The 22175-nt window shown below is 42.1% G+C and overlaps 2 protein-coding genes across 3 annotated transcripts; one reads left to right on the top strand and one right to left on the bottom strand.

Moving 5' to 3' along the window:
* Positions 1-28: 28 nt before the first annotated feature.
* Positions 29-2675, top strand: C33H6orf120 (chromosome 33 C6orf120 homolog). The gene is made up of 2 exons (XM_043457177.1): positions 29-173; positions 314-2675. Exon 2 carries the CDS (start codon positions 356-358, stop codon positions 908-910), a length of 555 nt encoding a protein of 184 aa, XP_043313112.1. The 5' UTR covers positions 29-173; positions 314-355; the 3' UTR covers positions 911-2675.
* PHF10 (PHD finger protein 10) lies at positions 1741-21907 on the bottom strand. 2 transcript variants are annotated; one of them, XM_043457176.1, is made up of 12 exons: positions 21737-21907; positions 18794-18900; positions 16383-16513; positions 15658-15735; positions 14654-14787; positions 14415-14564; positions 13690-13799; positions 11611-11764; positions 7962-8117; positions 3403-3511; positions 2963-3151; positions 1741-1928 (listed from the first exon to the last, which is right to left on the bottom strand). In XM_043457176.1, exons 1-12 carry the CDS (start codon positions 21821-21823, stop codon positions 1843-1845), a joined length of 1491 nt encoding a protein of 496 aa, XP_043313111.1. In that variant the 5' UTR covers positions 21824-21907; the 3' UTR covers positions 1741-1842. The 2 variants fall into 2 exon arrangements, with proteins under 2 accessions (XP_043313111.1, XP_043313110.1); XM_043457175.1 differs by having other exon boundaries at positions 15658-15741.
* Positions 21908-22175: the final 268 nt, after the last annotated feature.

Here is a 22175-nt window from a genome sequence, read left to right on the forward strand (position 1 = left end):
CTCACTTCCGGGCGCTTGGTCAAGTTCTGGCCTTCCTCACTTCCGAGCGCCAGTCAACTTCCGGGCACCGCCCTCCTCCGAAAGCCTCACTTCCGGGCACGCCTCCCTTCCGGCTCATCCGGCGCGGACGCGCGGCCCGGAGGCTCCCGGCGCGGCGCCTGCGGGGAGAGGAGGTGAGTCCTGGGGCGGACACCCGCCCCCGCCGCCCGCTCTGTGCGACCGCGGCGTGCTCCACTCCTCTGCCCCTCCCGCCCCCGCGACCCCCCTCGGGGCGGCCGGGACGCCCTCAGCGCCCCCCGTGGTCTGTCTGCAGGACGCTCGCGGATGAGCACGGCCCCCGCCTGGCGCCCCCGCCATGGCCGCTCCGTGGAAGGGCGCGCTTCTGCTGCTCCTGGCGTCGCAGGCCGTCTCCTCGGCGCAGGCCTCGGACGAGGAGGAGGTGCCCGAGGGCTGGGTCCTCCTGCACGTTGTGCAGGGTCAGGTAGGAGCCGGGAACTACAGCTATCTGAGGTTAAACCACGAGGGGAAGATCGTCCTCAGGATGCGCAGCCTGCGGGGCGACGCGGACCTGTACGTGTCCGACAGCACCCTGCACCCCAGCTTCGACGAGTACGAGCTGCAGTCGGCCACGTGCGGCGCCGACGCCGTCTCCATCCCCGCGCACTTCCGGCGCCCGGTGGGCATCGGTGTCTACGGGCACCCGTCCCACCTCGAGAGCGAGTTCGAGATGAAGGTCTACTACGACGCGACGCTCGAGCCGCATCCGTTCGGTGAGACCGCCTACTCGGACGGTACTGATGCGAGTCGCAAGCACGCCTATGCCCCGGAAGACGCGTCTCAAGAAGAGGAGTCTGTGCTTTGGACGATATTAATTAGTATTTTGAAGTTGGTACTTGAGATTCTTTTTTGATTCGCTTAACATACTCTTGAGTATAATACTTGTAATCTGCGAAGCTGAGTGCACTTCGCTGTAAACCTAGCTACTCTGACCTGGTTGGCATTCTGGTTACCTTTTCTGGGTGGGGGATGAAAGGATAAAGCCATACAGTTTAGTTACCTCAGTCACTCCAAAAGTACTCAAAGCAGCAAGCACGATATGTTTTCTTTTAATAAAGCATCAAAATTCCTGTAAAAGGAATATGCACAATAAAATGTTTAAACCCCACTTTGATTAGCTTGTCAGGTGACTAGATGATTGCAGTGACTTAGGTTTTTACTCTAGAGACTCAAATAAATTAGTGTGTTAGCTTTAAAGAATTACTAAAAGTCAGTCTGAAATGTAATCATCTCTCCACACTTGCCTGACCGTGAACTAAAGTCCCCTGTCTGCACCCGAAGTAGAGACAGCACCTACTGTCCAACAGGATTTCCTGGTAGGAGGGTGGTGTTCTCATGCCGGTTAATGATGGTTCTTAACTCAGCTGCACCAGATCTCCTCAGGTGGTAGTTTTTATCATCTTGGGCCCCTATGGAGATTCTTTCGTTATTAAATAACTGCTCTGCTAACCGTGGTAGACCAGAAAGGATACAAATTAGGAAAACTTCATAAACTAATAGTAACTTTTAGGTTAATGGAATAATAGTTAAGTATTTCTAATTAAGCTGCATAATGTTACCACTGAATTTCTGGAGAAAGCCAAAGGACTAAGAAATCAAGACTCTTTGCAAGATGGAACTATTTTTCTACTTGGTTTCCAGGGTGAGAGTGGCTTATAAAGAAATTTGCAGATTTTAAGCAAGTAATTTCAAAATCTTTTATTGGCATAAAAATGAGAATGTTGTAAATAAATTGGCACCAAATACTTCATTTAAATGCATATTACAGTACTGGGGTCAAAAAAACTATCCCTCTTTGCTGTTTTTCCCCCTTCTGCCCACTTTCCTGGGTGTTGGGGGTGCTCGCTGACAACAGTCACAAATCCAGCGACCTAGGAGAAAAATTGTTAGTTAATACAGGATGAGACTTAACTTTCAAGGACTGAGTTTTAAAACCATTTAGCTCTCCTCCCTTAGCTAAGGCTACTGATAATCCTCAGCTGGATTTCTGGTGGCACAGGCACTAACTTCCCTTAAGGTCATCAGTGTCATAAATGCCCTGTGAAATGCACAGGGGGAGGGAAGGGGTCATGGAAGAGCTAAATAAAGACAGGCCCCTTGAAAAAATTATAATCCTTTCTGAAATTCAAATACTACAAGTTCAATCATACAAATCCTTATATAAAACCTATGAGCTGACTTTGGCTTATTTTTAGGCGTCTCAGCATCCCCTCAAGTCCTGATGTACTATGCTCACATAGCACTTTAAAATGTATCAAGTATTTGATAGCATTATGATAAACTAAACCACATACTTGACCTGAATACTATAGAATTCTAAATAATTATTTAAGTTGCTTACATCTCAATGATTCCCAGGAAACCTAGGCATATATTTCATAAAGTATCAGACAGTGTTAACTATGCAAATCAGTTCTGAAATTACATAATTATGTGGATAATGTTTTAGTCAAATTACTGTGATTTATTCTTTGATTCTGTGATCATTCTGAAGTTATCTGGAATTGTTATGTTGCCTCAATTTACAAAAATCTGGTTTAATATGTATAAAGGCATATAAGTCATTTTGTTAAATTTCTAAATGACATATAAAAATAAAATCAAGGCTTTGAAACAAATCGATGGTACTGCCTTAGCTGTTTCAGTAGAACAACACTAGCTCATCTGCACACACTGAGCTCTACTTCCAAAACTTACAGGCAATCTGATATCTCACTTGTCCTTTAGTCAGCTTGTCTAGAGATGAAAAACAGGTAGACATGACCATAGCTTTGGTCACTTCTCATGAATGGAAGGGTCTCCAGGCCCTTCAAGTCATTATGGTATTCATGCAGCCTTCAAAAAAAAGAAGTGCTGGAAGAGTCCCTTCACTCAAAGATAACGTTCCTTCTTTTTCAATCTTTACCTGATGGGATAGCACCAAGGCCCACACAAAAAGTATGATAACCTCTGTCACACACATCACAGAACATCATTTCTTCTTCATGGTGGGGTTGTCCACATATAATGCAAGTCTTACACTCCATACACTGCCATGGGTAGGTCTTAATCATAGAAACAAGCTCCATGGTCATATCCAGGCAAGAAGGATGGCCTAAACCAAAACCAGTATTAGTTGTATTTCACACAAGGATTTTTAACTTAACATGGCACAGTAATCGCTGGCTTGAACTGCTCAAGAATGGCTACAACGTTTTAACTGCCAGAGAAATGGAAACAATGTAGAAGAAAATACAGGGACTTTTTATGTATCTGATGACTGGGTCAAGCCTAGCTGACAACTAAGGAGGATAGTTTTCGAAGCAACAACCAGAGCTTAAAATGTGAAGCCGAGTCAGTACTTACCACTGTTGTCACACTGGGAGCAGTGTACAAGTGGCTCAGCCTTCCCTCTCTTGTTGGACTCCTTACCCTTCAGACAAATTCCACATAGAGCATTTGGAATGACCTTTGGCTGGAAGGGTAGAAGAGGGCTATAAATTCATGCCAGAAGAACCTACTATGGGTTCAAAAGGAATTATTACTGTATTGCCTTATTTTACTTCCAGTAACTTGTTAATGAGGTCCTAACTTGCTAATGAGGACCTTGAAAGACACCTGACACCAATCTACCTTCAACATACAACGGCCTACCAACTATAAAGCCTTAGACTTCATTTTTAAATTCTGTCAAAGGCATGATCTCATGTTAGGATTAGATATATCATTCCACACTTCCTACATAACAGTAAGATCTGTACAAATGACCTGGAGGGAAGACTAATACACTGTAAAACTGCACTGTTAACTGAAAGAAAAATGCAAGTACCAAGAGACTACCACAAGGGAGTTAAGACTTATTCCCAAACAGAAGGCTCCATTGTAAGCAGCTGATATGCTTATTTTGTTTAAAAGCTGATGTTCTCCAAAGTTGTGAGACTACATCTATAAAATCTAAGTTACAAAATCAGTTTTTTAACATTGTTAACTGAAAGAGGTTTCAGGCATACATTGTCGTGTGCAGAAAGGTTTGTGGGAAGCTGAGTTGTGTAACTTGTTCCCTCTGCATATCTCATACATTAATAGAGGAGCCTATGCTTAAGAGAAAAAGTATTCACTATGACTTTATAAAACATAAAGAAGTAGTTCTCAGATGTGCAAAATATAAAATCACTTTAAAAATATGCAGACACCCCCTATATTTCAAGTACCATTCATTTTTCAGATGAAAAACACAAACAATCCAATGAAGGCATTTGGGCTTTAAAAAACACTTGGCAAAACATGGGGAAGAACAAAGGTTCATAACACCTAAAATTTGGAGGGGAGGGGCGGGGAGGGGAATGGAACAACATCATAGCCTTGACCGTGATAACGTGATGCTCACTCACTACACGAACATGGAGCAGTGCCAGGAGAGCCAAGCAGGGGTCAAGGATGAAATGAAATGGGGGCGGAGGGCATGTTCACTCACTCATTCAATCACTCATTCATTTATATAAAAACTGGGAGAAAAAGTATTTTAAGTAGAAACACTGTGTCTGTTTTATTACAACCCAGTCAAAACATCTTACATTTCCATTCCCTAAGTTACTGAACCAAGGGGGATCCTAAACAGAATTCCAATTTTGCATACTGTTACTCCAGCTTTGAAATGTCTTGCTGCCACCTTCAAAACCTGTACAGCCTAAACAATATGTTCTTAATCCTTTAGGTTTTTTTTTTCTTTTTAATTATCTTTCTTTACAAAAGATGACAGAGGCATTCAAAAATAATTTTTGGCTTATTTATTTAAAAAAAGTCAACCTTATACATAAATATAATAAAAACAATAACTCTAAACAATCACAAAGTCTCTACAAAATAATAAATATGGAAGTTAAAACATACATATAAAACTTTACTGTTAACTATTCTATATCTCCTGTATATCTTTATACCCTGCTCCCCAACAAAAGGATAGTGTCACATGCTCAAACTTTTTAAGTCTTGCAGTGTAGTTACCCTCTGTTGTAACTGCTACATTCTACCCATAAGGTTCTCACTGTGTTTTCTTACACCTAAATAAAAAATAGCTAGGAAGTGCACTTCTATGATCCAAATTCTGGTTCAGTTATGATCAAATCTGTAACCGCCATAATATACAGCAGAAAGCTACCTCTCAAACCACCAAAATAAGAAATATCTTTTGGTTACGGTACCTGCACTAAATGTATAAGATATTTAATACTTACAGTTTAAGTTAGATACTGGCATACTAAGTACTTTAATATTTTTTCAGTAAAGTCAAGGAAGTAACCACACAATATTAAAATCTAAATTGAGAACTCCTCATAGGAGATCCTTTACACAAATCAAAAGGAATAAAACACAAAGCTAGTCATTCACATTCTAGAGCAGTTCAAGTTCTACAATCATTAAAATATACATTGAACACCTATAATAAAAGGACACCAAGAAAATTCTAGGTTTACTTCTAAGCTTAAAATCATAATGTTCTTGTTAAACCACTTAAAGTTTTTCTTACCCAATAGTCTTCATCTTGATGAAAAGAGGGAGAGATGGGTGGAGAGGGAGGGATGCAGACAGAGACAGAGACAGAGCTTTGCAGCATTTTTATGATGGTGCCACAGCTCAATATGAAAAAACACTTTGTTCACTCAAGCACTCTGAGCTCTCTCAGAAGCCACACTGCTCACATCCAGGACTGTACTGTACATGCCTAGTGTCTCAGGGTTTGCAGAGGTGATGGAAGAGGAAGGGACCAGCATGGGTAACTCCCTGAAGGTTAATGAACGGAACCCCACGTATGTCTGATGGAGACAGTCCTACTCCGTAACAGCAACAACATCAAAGTTTCACTATTGACAAGAAAATTAAAAATATTCTGCCTAACAGTTCTCAGCATCTCATATAAAAGGCTCGCGATATACAATTTCCCTCCTTGAACACAATCAAAGATAGACTTTCATGACAGCACTAATACAGTATAGATTTTAATTATATACTTATAACACAGGCCTGAATCCTAACAATTATGCTTTAATTTCAGGTTAATGTAACCTAAACAATACTGTCCAACAAATTAAAGGCAAGCACTTTAGTGAATCTTATTAAGCAAGACATCAGATACATTATAATTTTTCTTAACTTATGCATTTTAAAACACATTTATATGTATGACCTTCAGCTTGAAGTACCCTAATAATCAGGCACATCTTGGCTTATTAATACTTTTCGTAGAGAGGTTAACTTTTAAAAACATGTTCACATTAATGTATGAAGTCTAGATACTGGTTGTTCCAAACTGTGAAATACCCGAAACATTTTTAGTTACTAAAAACGTTCACAGAAGATTGTAAAACACTCATTCTGCATACCCAACTTCCTTGAGTACTATCAATTTAGGTTAATCTATTTGATTTCTTTTATCTTAAATCAATGATAGTACTGAATAGTTCTTCATTTTCAACCTCTATTAAAATGTCTATTTTAATATTCTTCCTTGTTTAACCCATGATTAATCCAGGCTCACGCTCTGCAAGGCCCACTTAACACTGACAGTGTGCTTGGGGCTCCAGCTCCCAGCCCAAGCCAGTTGCAGGTCAGGGCACACTGTAGCGTGCAGCGCGCACCACACCAACTTTCCAGAATTTAATCTTTGAGTTCATTTGCTTTCAGTTACCAAGCGTTAATTTAAACCTTTAGTTTAAAATCTTAGATAAGCTCTCTATGTAAAAACAAGAACAAAATCCCATGGATGCAGCCTACTGCACCATCCCTGTTGAATGGAGCTAGGCTGAAAAAATATGCACTTGAAAGCTGATGATTTAATACGGAATATGGTAACTTGTTAAGCTGCTTTCTTACTGTAGGAAAAGGAGGCCACAGACTCTAAGAAGGGCTCTGCTTAGGCTGAAGGGACACTGGTCAGCACCCACTAGAACCTGTGCCTCCGGACAACACTCCACAACCCTGGCCTGACATGTGCAAGTGTTCAGCAACTCTGCTCAGCACAACTTTTTGAGCATCTTACTCTAAAATGCTCCTTCAAAACACCTTCATAATCCCTTGAAAAGCAGACTGATACATACCAGACTGAAAACTGTGTATTTTACTATTACCATTCAAAACATAAACTTACAGTTAATTCTACTCCTTTTATGATAATCTTAAATCCCCACATATGAACGAGGCTACTCACCTCTCACCCAACCCTCTGAAGGAGAAGGGGCAGATGGCAGAAAGAAACACCTAAAATAATACTATTGCTGATAGCATGCTACCTGACCAAGAATAACCTGATCAAAAAGTTAATAAATTATAGCTAAGCCAAATCACCTTACCAGATAATGTGTAAATCCTTGTCACAGAATTGCACAGGCTACTCACCAAGGTGAGGCTACAAAATCACCACATTTTACTACTTTCCATCGCAGTTAGCTGAATTTGGCAAATGGATCAAATAATTCTCAGACTGAACCCAGATCATTCTTAACGAAAAGCACAGAAATGCAACTTTTCTATGAGGACTTCCTCCCCACTGCACTGCTCAGCGTTGCTAAACACCAGGAAGCTTTCAATGTCAGACAACAACGATTTTCACACTGAGGAAACATAGTATTAAGTTCTGCCTACTGGATCACTTTTCAAAAACTCATACTTGCTTTGTTGGTACTTAAAAAAAAGATTCTCTTATCAATTTTACATATACAGAAAACAGACACTAACCCATAGCCAAAGTGACAGAAAAGCCACCAGGAAAATAGAGCAAGAAGGAAGAAGGCTGACAGAGGGCACACACCACAGAACAGCTAGTGAAGTGCAGCAGCAGGAGCTCCACAACTTTGAAATTCAAAGTTAAAATATTTCAGGGAGAGAGGCTGATCAGGAAGGAAGCTGAGTCAGGGGCTTTTTTCTTCTACCTTGTACCCAGGAACTGACTTGGACAGTACAGAACGTTTGGAAGCATCTTTGCGTGGAGGGGCAGCCTTGTCCCTGGACCTCTGTCTTCCTTGCAAAGGCTCCTCCTGGCCTTCGGGAAGGCCTTCCCCCTCGGACACGTTGCCAGAGGAGCTGTCCTGCAAATCAAAGGCACAAACACAGATCCCTTAGAATTCATGCAGATTTGAGTCTGAATTCTGAAAACATCAGAAAACATCCAAAAAAAGTTTTAAAGTTCCATCAATTTCAAAATAAAAAGATAATTCTGGTCTAAGAAAACATTTCCAGTGGAGAATAAAATAAGATGTTAAGAATCATTTCTCCATCCTATAAATACATTATAGCTAATTCCATTTATATCAGCTAGTACCTTAACTGACTTTGCTTTCTGACTGAATTTGACAAGAACAGAATTATTACTTTAGTTATTAGTACACCACATAGCTTCAACACCATTTTACCATGTCACAAGGGAGAATACTTGTTTCATACAAAAATATTCTTTAAAAAACTGCTTGAAATAAGTGTGGGCATTTTTACTAAGTAATAAAGGTCATTAAAGAAGTTCAAGCCCAGAACTGTGTCTTCATAATGTTAAACTATGCAGAGCAAATTATCATCAAGTATTTACAACAGTATCAGACATATTAGGTTGGTACAAAAGTAACTGCATCATTGAAATTTGCCTTTGATATTGGAATACATTCTTAAATAAATGTGGTTATGTAACACATCGCTGTAATGCGCATTTCGTGCTTTATGTCTTTTGCTAACGACATCCCTTACTGTTTAGTTTATGTTTGTTTGTTGAAGACGGCGGGCTTCCCTGGGGGCTCACACAGTAAATCGTCACCCCCTGCGATGCAGGAGGCCAAGGCTCCATCCCTGGGTCAGGAAGATCCCCTGGAGAAGGGCATGGGAACCCACTCTAGTACTCTTGCCTGGAGTATCCCATGGAGAGAGGAGCCCGGAGAGCTATAGTTCATGGGGTTGCAAAGAGTCGGACACAACTGAGCAACAAATACTTAAGACTATGGAAATGATTTTAGACAAAAACCAAATTTAAGTGATTTTCTTATTTGAGTTCAAAATGGGTCGTAAAGCAGAGGAGAAAACTCATAATATCAACAACAGGTCTGGCCCAGGAACTGCTAACGAACATACAGTGCAGTGGTGGTTCAAGAAGTTTTGCAAAGGAGACTAGAGCTTTGAAGATGAGGAATGTAGCGGCCAGCCATCAGAAGCTGACACCAACCAACTGAGGGCCACCATCAAAGCCAATCCTCTCATGTCGTTTCAACCACACAAGAAGTTGCCAAAGAACTCAGCATCGACCATTCTACCATCATTTGGCATTTGAAGCAAATTCACTTCAGCTCAGTTCAGTTGCTCAGTCTTGTCCGACTCTTTGTGGCTGCAGCACACCAGGCTTCCCTGTCCATCACCAACTCCCGGAGCTTGCTCAAACTCATGTCCATCGAGTACATGATGCCATCCAACCATCTCATCCTCTGTCGTCCCCTTCTCCTCCTGCCGTCAATCCTTCCCAGCATCAGGGTCTTCCCAAATGAGTCAGTTCTTCACATCAGGTGGCCAAAGTGTTGGAGTTTCAGCATCAGTCCTTCCAATGAATATTCAGGACTGATTTCCTTTAGGATGGACTGACTGGATCTCCTTGCAGTCCAAGGGACTCTCAAGAGTCTTCTCCAACACCACAGTTCAAAAGCATCAATTCTTTGGTGCTCAGCCTTTTATGGTCCAACTCTCACATCCATACAGATGAAGCAGGTTGGAAAGGTGAAAAAGTTTGGTGAGTGGGTGCCTCATGAGCTGACCCAAAATGAAAAAACATCATTTTGACGTCACCTTCTCTTATTCTAAGCAACAACAATGAACCATTTCTCGATCGGATTGTGATGGGCCACAAAAAGTGGATTATATACAACAAACAGCAACAACCAGCTAAGTGGCTTGACCGAGAACCTCCAAAGCACTTCCCAAAGCCAAACTTGTATCAAAAAGAAGGTCATGGTCACTGTTTGGTAGTCTGCTGCTGGTCTAATCCACTACAGCTTTCTGAATCCCAGCGAAACCACTACATCTTGAGAAGTATACTCAGCATGTCGATGAGAGGCAGTGAAACTGCAATGCCTGCAGCCGGCACAGTCAACAGAGAGGCTCTGTTCTCCACGGCAGTGTCCGACCACACGTCGCAACCAGCACTTCAGAAGCTGAATAAATTGGACTACGAAGTTTTGCCTTATCTGTCATTTTCACCTGACCTCTCACCAACAAACTACCACTTCTTCAAGCATCTTGACAACTTTTTGGAGGGAAAACCCTTCCACAAGCAGCAGGAGGCAGAAAATGCTTTCCAAGAGTTCATTGAATCCTGAAGCATGGATTTTTACACTAGAGAAATAAACTTATTTCTTGTTGATAAGAATGTGCTGCTTGTAACGGTTCCTAATTTTATTAATAAAGATGTGTCTGAATCTACTCATAATGACTTAAAATTCATGGTCCAAAATTGCAATTACATTTGCACCAACCTAAATATTTCACATGTTCCAAACTTAGGAGTTCAATAATAATCTAATTCCTCATTTTTTAATTAAAAAATTACTAATTAGAATAAAAATGTCACATTCATCTAAATTATGAAAATTAAAAAAGATTAGGTTATCCTAAACCACCTGACAGACACTGAGAAAACTCCTGGGAGGATGATGTACCTCATTTTCTCTAGTGATGTGTTTTGTATAGGTGCCCAGATTCACACACACACATCCTTCCTACACATACACCCTCATTCTTTAAATGCAAAACTGAATAATGTTGTGTGTGTGTGTTTTAATATTTTTAAGTATTACGTGCATTTCATCACATTATTCTTTGAAGTGCATTTCTACCATATAAATGTAATATACCACCCATTGTGGACATTAGATTTACCTCTAATTTTTGCTATATTAAATATTGTTAACACTCCAATGGGCATCTTTTTCCTAAATAAATTTGCTATCTCATCAGGTTCTTTGGATAAATTCTATTAGTGTATTTGCCAAGTCAAATTCAGTGGAAGTTAAAAAACTTGCTGTGTACTATGAAAATGCCTTCCCAGTCAAGTTTTTCCCAGAAAAAAACTGGACTAACTCACACTCCCACTAGCAGCACAGGAGAGTCAACCTCATCACCCCCTCATCACAACACAGAATCTGAAAAGCGTCTTTCTTTATGCAACATGTAACATTAAATATGTTTTGTATGCTGTCAGTGACAATGAAATGTAGTACCCATGTAATGCCAGCACAACCCCAGGCTCCGGTTGGCTACAGTGGAAAGTGGAAAGTGGCCCACTGCTGATGATGCCATGCTGATAAAATCCACCCTGTAAAACTGTCTTCTTTGTTCTCCTTCAGCTCCACGGAGCACACCAACGTCCCCAGGGTCCTGCAACAGCATTCTGCTGTTAAAAAACATTACGCAGGACAACCTCACAGCACAACATGCTGGTAACCTTAACATCTTCCTAGAAGAGGCCAAAGACTACGAAACACATTCCAGGGAAGCAATCAGCAAAACTCAAAGGGAAAGGAAACACCTCCTACTGAAGACAAATGCTCTCACCGAAGTGCCTTTGTTTTTCCGTTTCTCATCACCTCGACCATCTTCGGCATCATCTGAGTCACCATCACTCTCAAGAGCAGGGAGCTCAGGGTCGAGGGGGGGCTCGTAAAGCGCTGTGTTTAGTGGCAAATACCGCAGCTCATCCGGTGAGTACCTAGGGTTCAGAGAGAGGGTTTTCAGTTTTCCTCTATTATTAAATACAAATGCACCAATTCTGAACTATGATAATAGCCTTAATATTAACCCCAAATACTTCTGAAAAATGATTAGAGGCAATAAATAATTTTTTCAGTTTGGTGCTCAAATAAGGACATGTAACCTAAAAAGCCTAAACATTTTTTCACCCAACAGCGTAAAATATACACTTGATTCTTATTATCAAAAGATAATGAAAAAGAAAAAAAAAAAAGATAACGTCTCTCTCCTTTACCCTCAACACCCCCGTCAAAGAAACGTCAGCAGTGAAGGATGAAACTGTGGCCACACAGAACCGTGCACAAAATCCCGCTGCCTGAGCCCCTCGCCTCCACACGTAAAGCAGGCACGACAGCAAGTGCATCTCACAGAGCAAACGTGAGCATCCAATAAACTGACACAGGACAGTCGCAGCGGGGCATGGCACAGACGCTGTTTCAGAAACAAAATTCCCAGGAACAGAGTATTTGAAACCAACTTGTGAAGTGTATATTCTAACCAAGGTGATCACCTCTTTCCTCTGAAATTAGGGACTGGCAACCCCTTCCCCAGGCAGCCGGCACGTGGCCTGCTGACAATGTCCGCGTTGTCACCACAGGACCACACCGCGGCTACATCCTGGAGCCTCAGTCGGGAGAGGACACGGACCAGCATCGTCCCCAGCCAGGACATCACACCAGAAAGCATGGGGGGTGGGGGCACACAGGCCTGTCACCCAGTAATCTGCTTTGTCCAAAATGAGAAACGATAAATTTGTTGACTCACTGCTGCAGTGAAGAAGCCAATTCTGACTCCATGTTGAACTGTTTCTTTGACTAGCTTTTCGTTCCTTTTGTTATTATAATCAAACAGAAAGACCTGTCTCAGAGGACCCTAACCCTCTTCCAGACTAAAGTGCCTTTATTCTGAACCCGGGGTCCACCCATAGATGGCAGGAGGGAAGAAATTAACACATTCTCTGCCTGAGGCTTGACATTTAGATGTTTGCAAGATTAATTAATGGTCTTTTTTACTTTGCTCCCTCCATCTCTGATGTATAAAAGAACCTGGCATCCAGACCCCGTAAGATGGTTATTTTGAGGCACTAGCCTGCCATCTACTCGGTCAGCCAGCTCCCCAAATAAAGTCACTTCCTTGCCTCAACCCCTTATCTCTCAGATTCACCGGCCTGCCATGTGGTGAGCTGAGTAAGCTTGGACTCCATAACATCATGATTTAAGTCTGACTTTCAAAAGTATGATCCTATGGTCTATTTTAAATACTACTGTCTAAAAAATATTCTCTGTCCTAAAAACGTAAGGGTTCTCAGGAGGCAAAGGCTGAGACTGACAAAAGCAGCTGGTTCCATCCAGGTTGGGAAGAAGACACGCAGCACCCTCACCGTAGGAGCAAAACAGCAGCCAGGCCGGGACAGCAGGAGCCCTGGGCCACCCGCCTGTCTCCACGCGGGCCACGCCTGCCTCTCCAACTGCCCCCGCTTCTGTGACCACAGACACCGGGACTTTGGGAGGAGCGTGGGGGAGAGTCAGCATTTCCAACCAGCGCTGCTGGGCCCCGGACCATGCTTTCAAGACAGCGGCCAGGCCCTGGGCCATGCTTTCAGGACAGCGGTCTGCAGCTCCCCCTGGTTCCCGTCCACGGAAGCACGGACAGGTGAGCGGGGAGGCAGCGTCCCAGGCTTTAGCAGCAGACGCTCATGTCCAGTAAGAGCATTCCTCACCACAGAACCGCAGAAGACAAAAACACCGACACAAACCTCATACCTTTTACAGTAATGCTTACAGAGCTAAACACTCATAGGAGACAAACACAAGGCTTTGAAGTCTCTCACCAACACCAATACTAACAGCAAAAAAAAAAAAAAACAAACCACCCACCATGTACCTTTTGTAGTATTCCTGGAACTGTCCGGGGATGAGGGCCACTGGGTAAGAACTGACCTTGGTTCGCTCTGTTGGTAGCACTTTGTACTTCCCTTGAGGCACCTGGATAACCTGGATTAACACAAAGAGAAATACAAACCTGATTCCATGCACGGAATTGAGACTTTGGGAAAATATCCGCCCCCCCCCCCGCCCCGCCCTGTACTGCACTTCTCCCCCAACGAGTTATAAAGGTGTGAGACATTAGAAGCTGTAACCCAGGGAACATCTGGCATTTCTAGTTCTACAGGTGCATGTGTCTGGCTGTTTACCATGGCCATTGTTTCTAAGGAAAGGCAGTATGTCTGCTCACCACGTATGAGCTACTTAAGAAACCTTTGGAGCTCAACTGCCTCGTCTATGAAACAGAAGTAGTACTAGTTTCATCTCCCATAGGAAGGGTGAGAAGTGCATGAGCTACTATGCAAACCTCTTCCATCTACCCCAGCACACAGGAAGCTATTCAGCTACCAGACTCCTTCAGCAGCATGTCCACCACAAAGCAAGGAACACATCACACATACAGAAGACAAGCAAACATCATCAGGCACATTGAAATGACAGCCTCGGTTCAGGAGAAGAAAAGGACATACTGCTGGTACAAAACATTACGACAGAGGCAGTGAACAGCCCACGGCAACAAGCAACTAGTGGAGTTCAGGGACTAATAAGCATTAGCGATCCTACGTGTGTCTGTAAGTCAAAATAAGCTCTCCTCTCTTCCATTCGCTCCCGGTTTAAGTTGCTGTTAAATTCAGCTGCTTTTTTGGCAGCTTTCTTAATGTACTCAGGCACTTTGCTGGCTTCAACTTTCTGAGTATTCTGTTGTTGCATTTGCTGAAATAAAAATATTACAGTTGGAAGTCACATTTAACTTCATAAAATGTGATTTCCCAAACCAAAATCCTGGTTACCTCGATACTTACAGAATACTCTTTATAGTGGTCTGTAATGCGTTGGCGTTCTTTTTCCTGTAGAATAACAGAATATTCAGCATGTTTGGCTGGATATTCTTTTATCATTAAATCAATTACTTCATCACTGCGCAACGCTGTTAAACCTATTTCAGACAAAAAAAAAAGTAAAGAAGCTCTTTTAAGGCTAACTGAACATACTGATTTTCAATACTGACTTTCCTTCAAACTACTCAACATAAAAGAAGCTTTCCAATATTCAAAGCAAAATATTTTAATACACTAAAAAATAAGAAAAAATACTACTCATAATATAAAATCAAACAGTTAAAAAGAAAGAGATTACCAAAGTTGCAATGGCAAAGAAATCAATTTTTTAACCAAACTTTTTTAAGATTCCATTTACTATATACAAACATATATCCCTTTACTATAAACAATGGCTAAATAATAATGCACACTAACCACTAACAATTAACACAGGGTATTAGGCGAAAAGAACAAAGACTTTATCAACATACTTCCATTCTCAGCCTTCACATTTGATTTAGCAATATTACAGAACCAATCACGTTTCACCAGAAGCATCAGCACAGACGTGAGCCACACGAGCAGCTCTTTAAACTCACAGCGTGAGATCACACCAGCTGTGAGCTGAACACCATGGTTTTATATTAAAAAGCTGCACTAACGTATTTATGAAATAAAAAGTACAAATAAAGCACAGAGACAATCACACATAACTAAAAACTGAACTTTTTAAGTGTTTAACTAATACTTTTAAAAAGTGCTTTACAAATTTTGGACATAAAACATACATACACTATGACGACTATGTGAAGGTTATTAGAAAATGATAGTTGTAAAATGTCAGTCTCCTCTGTATTTAAAAGAATCAAAAATGAAGTCAACAATTTAGCATCTAAATAATTCAATCTATTTATTATTAGTTTTGGTTAAGTATTTAGGGGAAGCAGACAGTGCTCATCCGACACTGCTTCACACACGCCCACTACCTAGAGTGCACTGTGTCTCTGTGATGACGTTCAGCTCTCTCAGGTACAGCTTCTCCTTATGAGACAAATCTCGTCGCTCTAAATCTCCAAAAAAAAAAGAACAAAAGACTATTACAAACAGTCTTTTGCATTTGCAACATTATGTATTTATAAAACTTTTAAAACCTTAAGAAACTTAGAAAAAAAATTTTAAGTTAAAATCTTCACGGATTTTAAAAGTACTTCCTGTTCATATTCCAAATATTACTAAAAGAACACACAAAACAATCTTACAAATCAAAAAAATGAAAGTTAAAATAAAACTGAGAACAGAATAATCCAAAGCAAGAATTTAAGACAAAGAACTATATTAAAATAGTTGATGAAATATAGCCTTTTCAAGTTCAGGTACAGCTTAAGTAGCTACTCCATTCCTAAGGTCAAGGAGCAAGTCAAGAATCAAAACCCCTGATTCATTAATGTGGTTACAAATTGATTTTTCCCTACAATTTTTTTCCAGGAAATTCACCTTCCTCATTTTGCTTGTAAATACATTTTTAAGGCATAAGAATGAATGGATAGTAGAGAGAGATGTCAAACGAGAGCTGTAAATAAAATCAGCCAGCAGAAAAATATAAAATATGTTATAATCTATACTCAAATACGTAAACTTGACAACCCCTCAAAAACAATTACTGTTAGTTAAAAGTTAGATTTAATTTGTTATATAAACTAAGACTTAATACCTGGATATTTCCGTTTAAAGGAGGTCACACCCAAATATTCGCTGACTTGTTCTTGAAGCATATAGTATTCTCCTGTTTCATCAGGTGGCCACTTGTACTCTATCAAATTTTCTGCTGGATAGTAGCTAAAGCTAAAGCACAGAAATATATATTATGCCTTAAATGTGGCATTTATGAAATTTTAATCATTTTATTTTAAAGGATATTCTTTTTTAAAGATTTTTGAGAATATGTATTTTTAAGGATTTGGAAAAACTGTTTTAATTATCTGAATTCTCAACCAGTCTCAATTATCTGAATTACAAAGAAGTTCCCATAATTTCATGTGCATCCAAGAAATTACAGAAGAGGTAGAGAGAAAAGAAACAACCATCTGGAATACCAAAGCAAAAGAGCACACTGGAAATAACATTTTCTATGTATCACAAAGAACAAAGATCACAACTTCAGGAACAAAGGCAACATTTTTAGCTTTTGCAAATCAGGGTAGTGATACCAGGTCTGAATTCTTTCTTGTGGGCCTAGCATTCAGAGCCACGATCTCATGCACCCAAAGTGTAAAGTAATCAACTTCTGTTTTCCATCTGCTCCTCAATGAGTCACAAACAGCTGAGAAAGCAAAACTCTAAAATCCTATTTCTCAATAAACTAAACTCTAAACCACAGACTCCAAATACCCAAGAGCAAAACATGGACCGAGTCTGATGGTGCCAGTGCACTGCAGATCAGTCCCAGTCCTGAAGAGCAAAGACTACAGATGTCTGGACCTACACTATTCAACCTCTAGATTTCATCAGTGGATAATATAGGTAGAATTTAACATGATTTTATGCATCTATCCAATTAAGGCTTCCCTGGTGGCTCAGACAGTAAGTAAGGAATCTGCCTCCAATGTGGGAGACCCAGGTTTGATCCCTGGGTCAGGAAGATCCCGTGGAGAAGGCAATCTTGCCTGGAGAATCCCATGGACAGAGGAGCCTGGCAGGCTACTGAGCGACACACACACACACACACATATACACACACACCCCAGTTAAAAGACAAAAGAAGAGTTTTCTCAAAAGTGGTCCTGGGAAACTGGGCATCCAAATGGACATGTATGAAACAGAACCCTTGTACCTGATGTCACCTAGAAAAATAAATTTTAAAATGGACAGATGACCTAAATATAAGAACTAAAACTAGGAGTCTCTTAGAAGAAAACATGGGGGTAAATCTTCATGATCTCAGATTTAGCAAAGGATTCTAGATATGACAGCAAAAGAAAGAGTAAATAATTTGGACTTGAGCAAAACTTAAAATGTTGTGTATCAACAGAGTGAAAAATCAACAGAATGGGAGAAAATATTTGCAAATCATATCTCTGATAAGAAATTAGTATCTAAAATATATAAAGAATTCCTACAACTCAACAAAAACAATTTACATATGGGCAGAAAACCTGAATAGACATTTCTCCAAAAATAAACTAATGGACAGTAAGTACATGAAAAGATATTCAATCTGACTGGTCATTATGGAAATTCAAATCAAAATCGCAATAGATTCCACTTCACACCTTTTAGAATGGCTATTATTAAAAATAAAATGGGAAATAAAATACACTGGTGAGGATGTGAAGAAATTAGAAATTTTGTACATTGCTGGTGGGAATATAAAATGGTGCATCCACTTGCAAAACAGTTTGGCAGTTCCTCAAAAAGTTAAACATAGAGTTGTCATATGACCCACCTATTTTACTCCTAGGTATATATCCAAAGAAGTTGAAAACGGGGCCTCTGAACAAATATATTTATACACCAATGTTCAAGGCAGCATTATCCACACCCCCCAAAATATGGAAATAACCCAAGTGTCTATCAACAGATGAAAAGATAACAGAGTATAATTACAACAATGGAGTACAATTTAGCCTTAAAGAAATTCTAACACAAGCTACAACCTGGATGAACTTTGAAGAAATTATGCTAACCAAAATAAACCAGACACAAAAAGACAAATATTGTATGATTCCACCTACATGAGGTACCTAGAATAGGCGAACTCATAATGACAGAAAATAGAATGGTGGTTGCCGGCAGCTGCGAATGGGGGAAATGGGAATCTTATTATGTAAAAGTTTTGGAAATGGATGGTGGTGACGGTAACACAACACTGTGAATGTAATTTATGCCACTAAATTATACACTTAAAGGTAGTTAAAATGGTGAATTCTGTGTGTATTTTACCACAATAAAAGTTTTTTTCTTTGAATTGCACAAAGTAGCAAAAACCAACTTTGGTGTCACTTTGTAAAACACAATAAAAACATTCTCAATCCTTTGCCAGGGCTGGGGGAGGCGGAGAAGAGAGCTAACACACAGAAAAGACACATAACACAGAAAACATTAAAAGTAATAAAATGACAGTACCCAAGATCCTGGCTGGAAGTGTCACAGCTCCTGGAGCTGTCTCCGGAGCCCATTCGCCTCCTTTTGGACGGCTGGGTCCCATCATTTGAATTATCTTCATTATCATCCTATACATTCAAAAGATGCAAAAAATAACAGGACAAAGAACAGTAAATAAGGAAAGATTATGTAATCCTCCCAAACTTGCCAAACGGCTCAAATTAAAGGCTTCCTAAAGATTATACAAATGATAACTTCCTATTATAATTAACCAGGGACAAGAATTTGGCCTTGGCAAGACCTGGAAAAAAACCCAAAACTAATCTTCAATACAAATCAAAGTAGAAAACTTTCAATAAACTTGTAGGTCCAAATCTACTTTTCCTTTCTTACCAAGAGGTTAAATGCCTTCTGCTTTGAAGAAACACATTAAACTGCTGCAATACTCTGAAATTAAAATAAACATTCCTACTCTAGCTAGGATAAAAATGTATGAATCAGTTACTGTTTAACTCAACTTAGAGAGGCTTATTCTAATTGCCCATTTCAGATACTTATATCCCTGTGAAAAGAGGACACAAAGGAGCAAAAACAGATGACCAATTCTGTTATTATTTTTCTTATACTGCAAAAATTCAGCAAAAATATACCAGAATAAGAGTCATCGATCAATACAACACACACTACCTCCCCAAAAGAAGAGGTTTAAAAAAATTTTAAGTGGCATTTTCCATTATGTGACTTTATCAAGGTTGTAAGTTAGACCATTTCATTAAGGAAATGAACGATGGATCAAGTATCAGGAAATTAATTTAATCACATTGTTGTTCCTAAGGCAAACATAGGAGTAAATCTATATTTATCGGACTCTCTTGTGACCCCATAGACTATAGTCCCCCAGGCTTCTCTGTCCATGGTATTTCCCAGGCAAGAATACTGGAATGCGTTGCCATTTCCTGACCCAAGATCAAACCCGAGTCTCCTGCATCGGCAGGTGGGTTCTTTACCACTAAGCTACCCGGGAAGCCCAACCACGTATTAGCCAAGGCTTAAATAAAAAAGATTAAAAACAAACAAAAAAAATCAAGGTAATCTAGCCTCCTAAGACAATACAATTTTGTTAAATATCATGAATCCAAGAACACAGAGGCAGTGAGTATGTCGGTCAGGCACATCAAAGCTGGACCGCCTGGAGCCTTACTGGGCTCTGACTGCCCCTCACCAGCTGAGTGGCTATCCTCTCAGTGTGAGTCGCTCCTTACCTGTAGAACTGTGACAACAGTGCTGCCTCTATTACTCGGCTAATGTAGGGATTAGAGTTAGTACATGAAATAATCAGAGCAAGGGCTTGCAAACAGTTAAGTGCACAGCAGAACTTAGCTAATATGATTGCATTGATGATCAAGTCTCAAAAGACTCCCTGTTAGGAATTTACTCAGATTCTTTACCAAAAACCGTGGAATATTCTCCTTTGCAATTCTTAGAAAATAAGTATTCAGTTGAAGAGTTCTGTATATTCCTATTAAGCAAAAAGGTAGGAGATGGAGAACAGCATAAATCTACTATTCTCCAAAAACTTACATTTAACAATGTCTCCCAATTGAAACATTTCATAGTCAACAAGCATTCAAGTATCATTTCTACTTTACTTGCTTCTGAGCACTTTAAGGATTTTTATCTCCAATGATTTAAATACCTTTGCCTTAGCTAAAAAAATGTATACATTTATAAAGTGTTAAAAAGTTAAAAATGGAACCTCCTCAAAAAAGCTGAAAGCACAATTCCACATGTAGTGTTTGAATTTGCTATTATGAATTCTAGGCAAAAGTGTTATTCCATACAATGAATATTAGCGAGGGATAAAAACAACATATTTCCTAACAATATGATGGAATACGATTAAAAGAATTTGCCTGCAACCTGGCTATTGACACAGAAGTCTGGGTTTTAAGGCTTCCTACCTCTGAAGTCAGCAATGTGTATTTCAGAGTACTGGGTGGCTCTCACCTTGGGATTCAACACACTTCTGAAGGTCACTGGACAGGAATGTGAGCAAACTCGGGAAAACGGTGAAGGACAGGGAAGCCTGGCGCGCAGCAGTCACTAAGGTCGCAAAGAGTCCGACACGACTAAGCGACTGAAGCACCGCCACAACGGCAAGTCACAGGTTCGAGACAAGCCTCCCGGGCTGGCCTGGGCTCCGGAAGCCCGGCCTAGAGGAGCCCCGGCGCCCGGCCGCGCTCCTGGGGCCCCCTGCGCTCCCCCGGGAAGGAGAGGCCCGGTGGCCCGGGGACCGCGCGGGAGGGGCCGCAGGCTCGCCAGCGCCCAAGGCCCGGCCCCACGGCCAACACCGACACGGCACCCCGGAGGGGCCCCACTACCGTCCAACTTCAACTTTCCGGCTACAACTAAAACGCGGACGTTTTAAAAGTCGTTCTCTCACAAACTAGTAAACTAACTGAACACAAGGTGGTTTACTAAACGCTCATCCTGACTCTTCACTCATCTTTGACTTTCAAACACGAAGTCCGCCTCACTTCCTTAAATCCACACAAACGACGAAACAAAGTCGGCCTGAAGAGAACAGGGCGGCTTTTTGTTGATTTAGCTCAAGTTAAGTTCATTAACGGGCTAACTCGTTTCCCACTTTTACACATTCCTACTCTTTAAGAAGAGCCCAAACATTTCAGAAGGACACTCCTCAGACGAAGGCGCGCCTCAAAACACGCAGGGGCCCAGACCAACTTGAGGAGCGCGCCCTCGGCGTCGGAGGAAACTTTTATTTCTTCGGAGAGCGGGCTGCCCCGGGGGGACGCGCTCAGGGGAGTCTTCGGGCGAAAACCGCGAAGAACACTCGGGACCGAGGCCGAGCGGACCCCGACCCGGCGGGGCCCCGAGGCAGTGCCGGCCCGGCGCGGGTCCCGCCGCCCCCAGGCCCCGGCCCAGACCCGGCCCGCTCCTCACCTTCGGGGACTGGGCTCCAGGGGTGGCCGGGTCGCTGTCGCATGGCCGCGGAGACAGCGCCGTCCCGGGGCCGCCCGCCGCCGCCATCAGCCCGAGCGCCCCGCGCCGCCGCCTCCGCCGCCGTCGCCGCCTCGTCCCGGCCGCCGCCGCCGCCGCCGCCACCGCCGCCGCCGCGCGGGCCGCCCGCCGCCCGGGCCCCGCCCCCTCCGCCCGCCCGCCGCCCGGGGGCCGGCCCCTGCCTCCGCGCGCCCCGCGGCCCGCCAGCGCCGCCGCCACCGCCATGGCCGCCGCCAGCGCGCCGCCCGCCGCCGCCGAGGACGCTGTCCGCCGCCCGCCGCCCGCCGGGCCCGCCGCCGTGCGCGCCCGCGGGGCCCTCCGCGCCCTCGGCCGCCGCCGCCGCCCGCTGCGCTCGCCGCCGCCGCCGCCGCCCCCCGGCCGC

Source organism: Cervus canadensis, chromosome 33 (genome assembly GCF_019320065.1).
Source record: "Cervus canadensis isolate Bull #8, Minnesota chromosome 33, ASM1932006v1, whole genome shotgun sequence".
In the NCBI taxonomy this organism is placed as follows: domain Eukaryota; kingdom Metazoa; phylum Chordata; class Mammalia; order Artiodactyla; family Cervidae; genus Cervus; species Cervus canadensis.

Excerpts from the sequence above, each read along its gene's own strand:
- C33H6orf120 (XM_043457177.1), top strand. The coding sequence starts at position 356 with ATGGCCGCTCCGTGGAAGGGCGCGCTTCTGCTGCTCCTGGCGTCGCAG.
- PHF10 (XM_043457175.1), bottom strand. The coding sequence starts at position 21,823 with ATGGCGGCGGCGGGCGGCCCCGGGACGGCGCTGTCTCCGCGGCCATGC. Across the intron at positions 14,788-15,657 it reads AGAGACACAGTGCACTCTAG|GTTTAACAGCGTTGCGCAGT; the intron begins GTAGTGGGCGTG and ends TGTCTGAAATAG. Across the intron at positions 11,765-13,689 it reads TTCCAGGAATACTACAAAAG|GTACTCACCGGATGAGCTGC; the intron begins GTACATGGTGGG and ends TCTGAACCCTAG.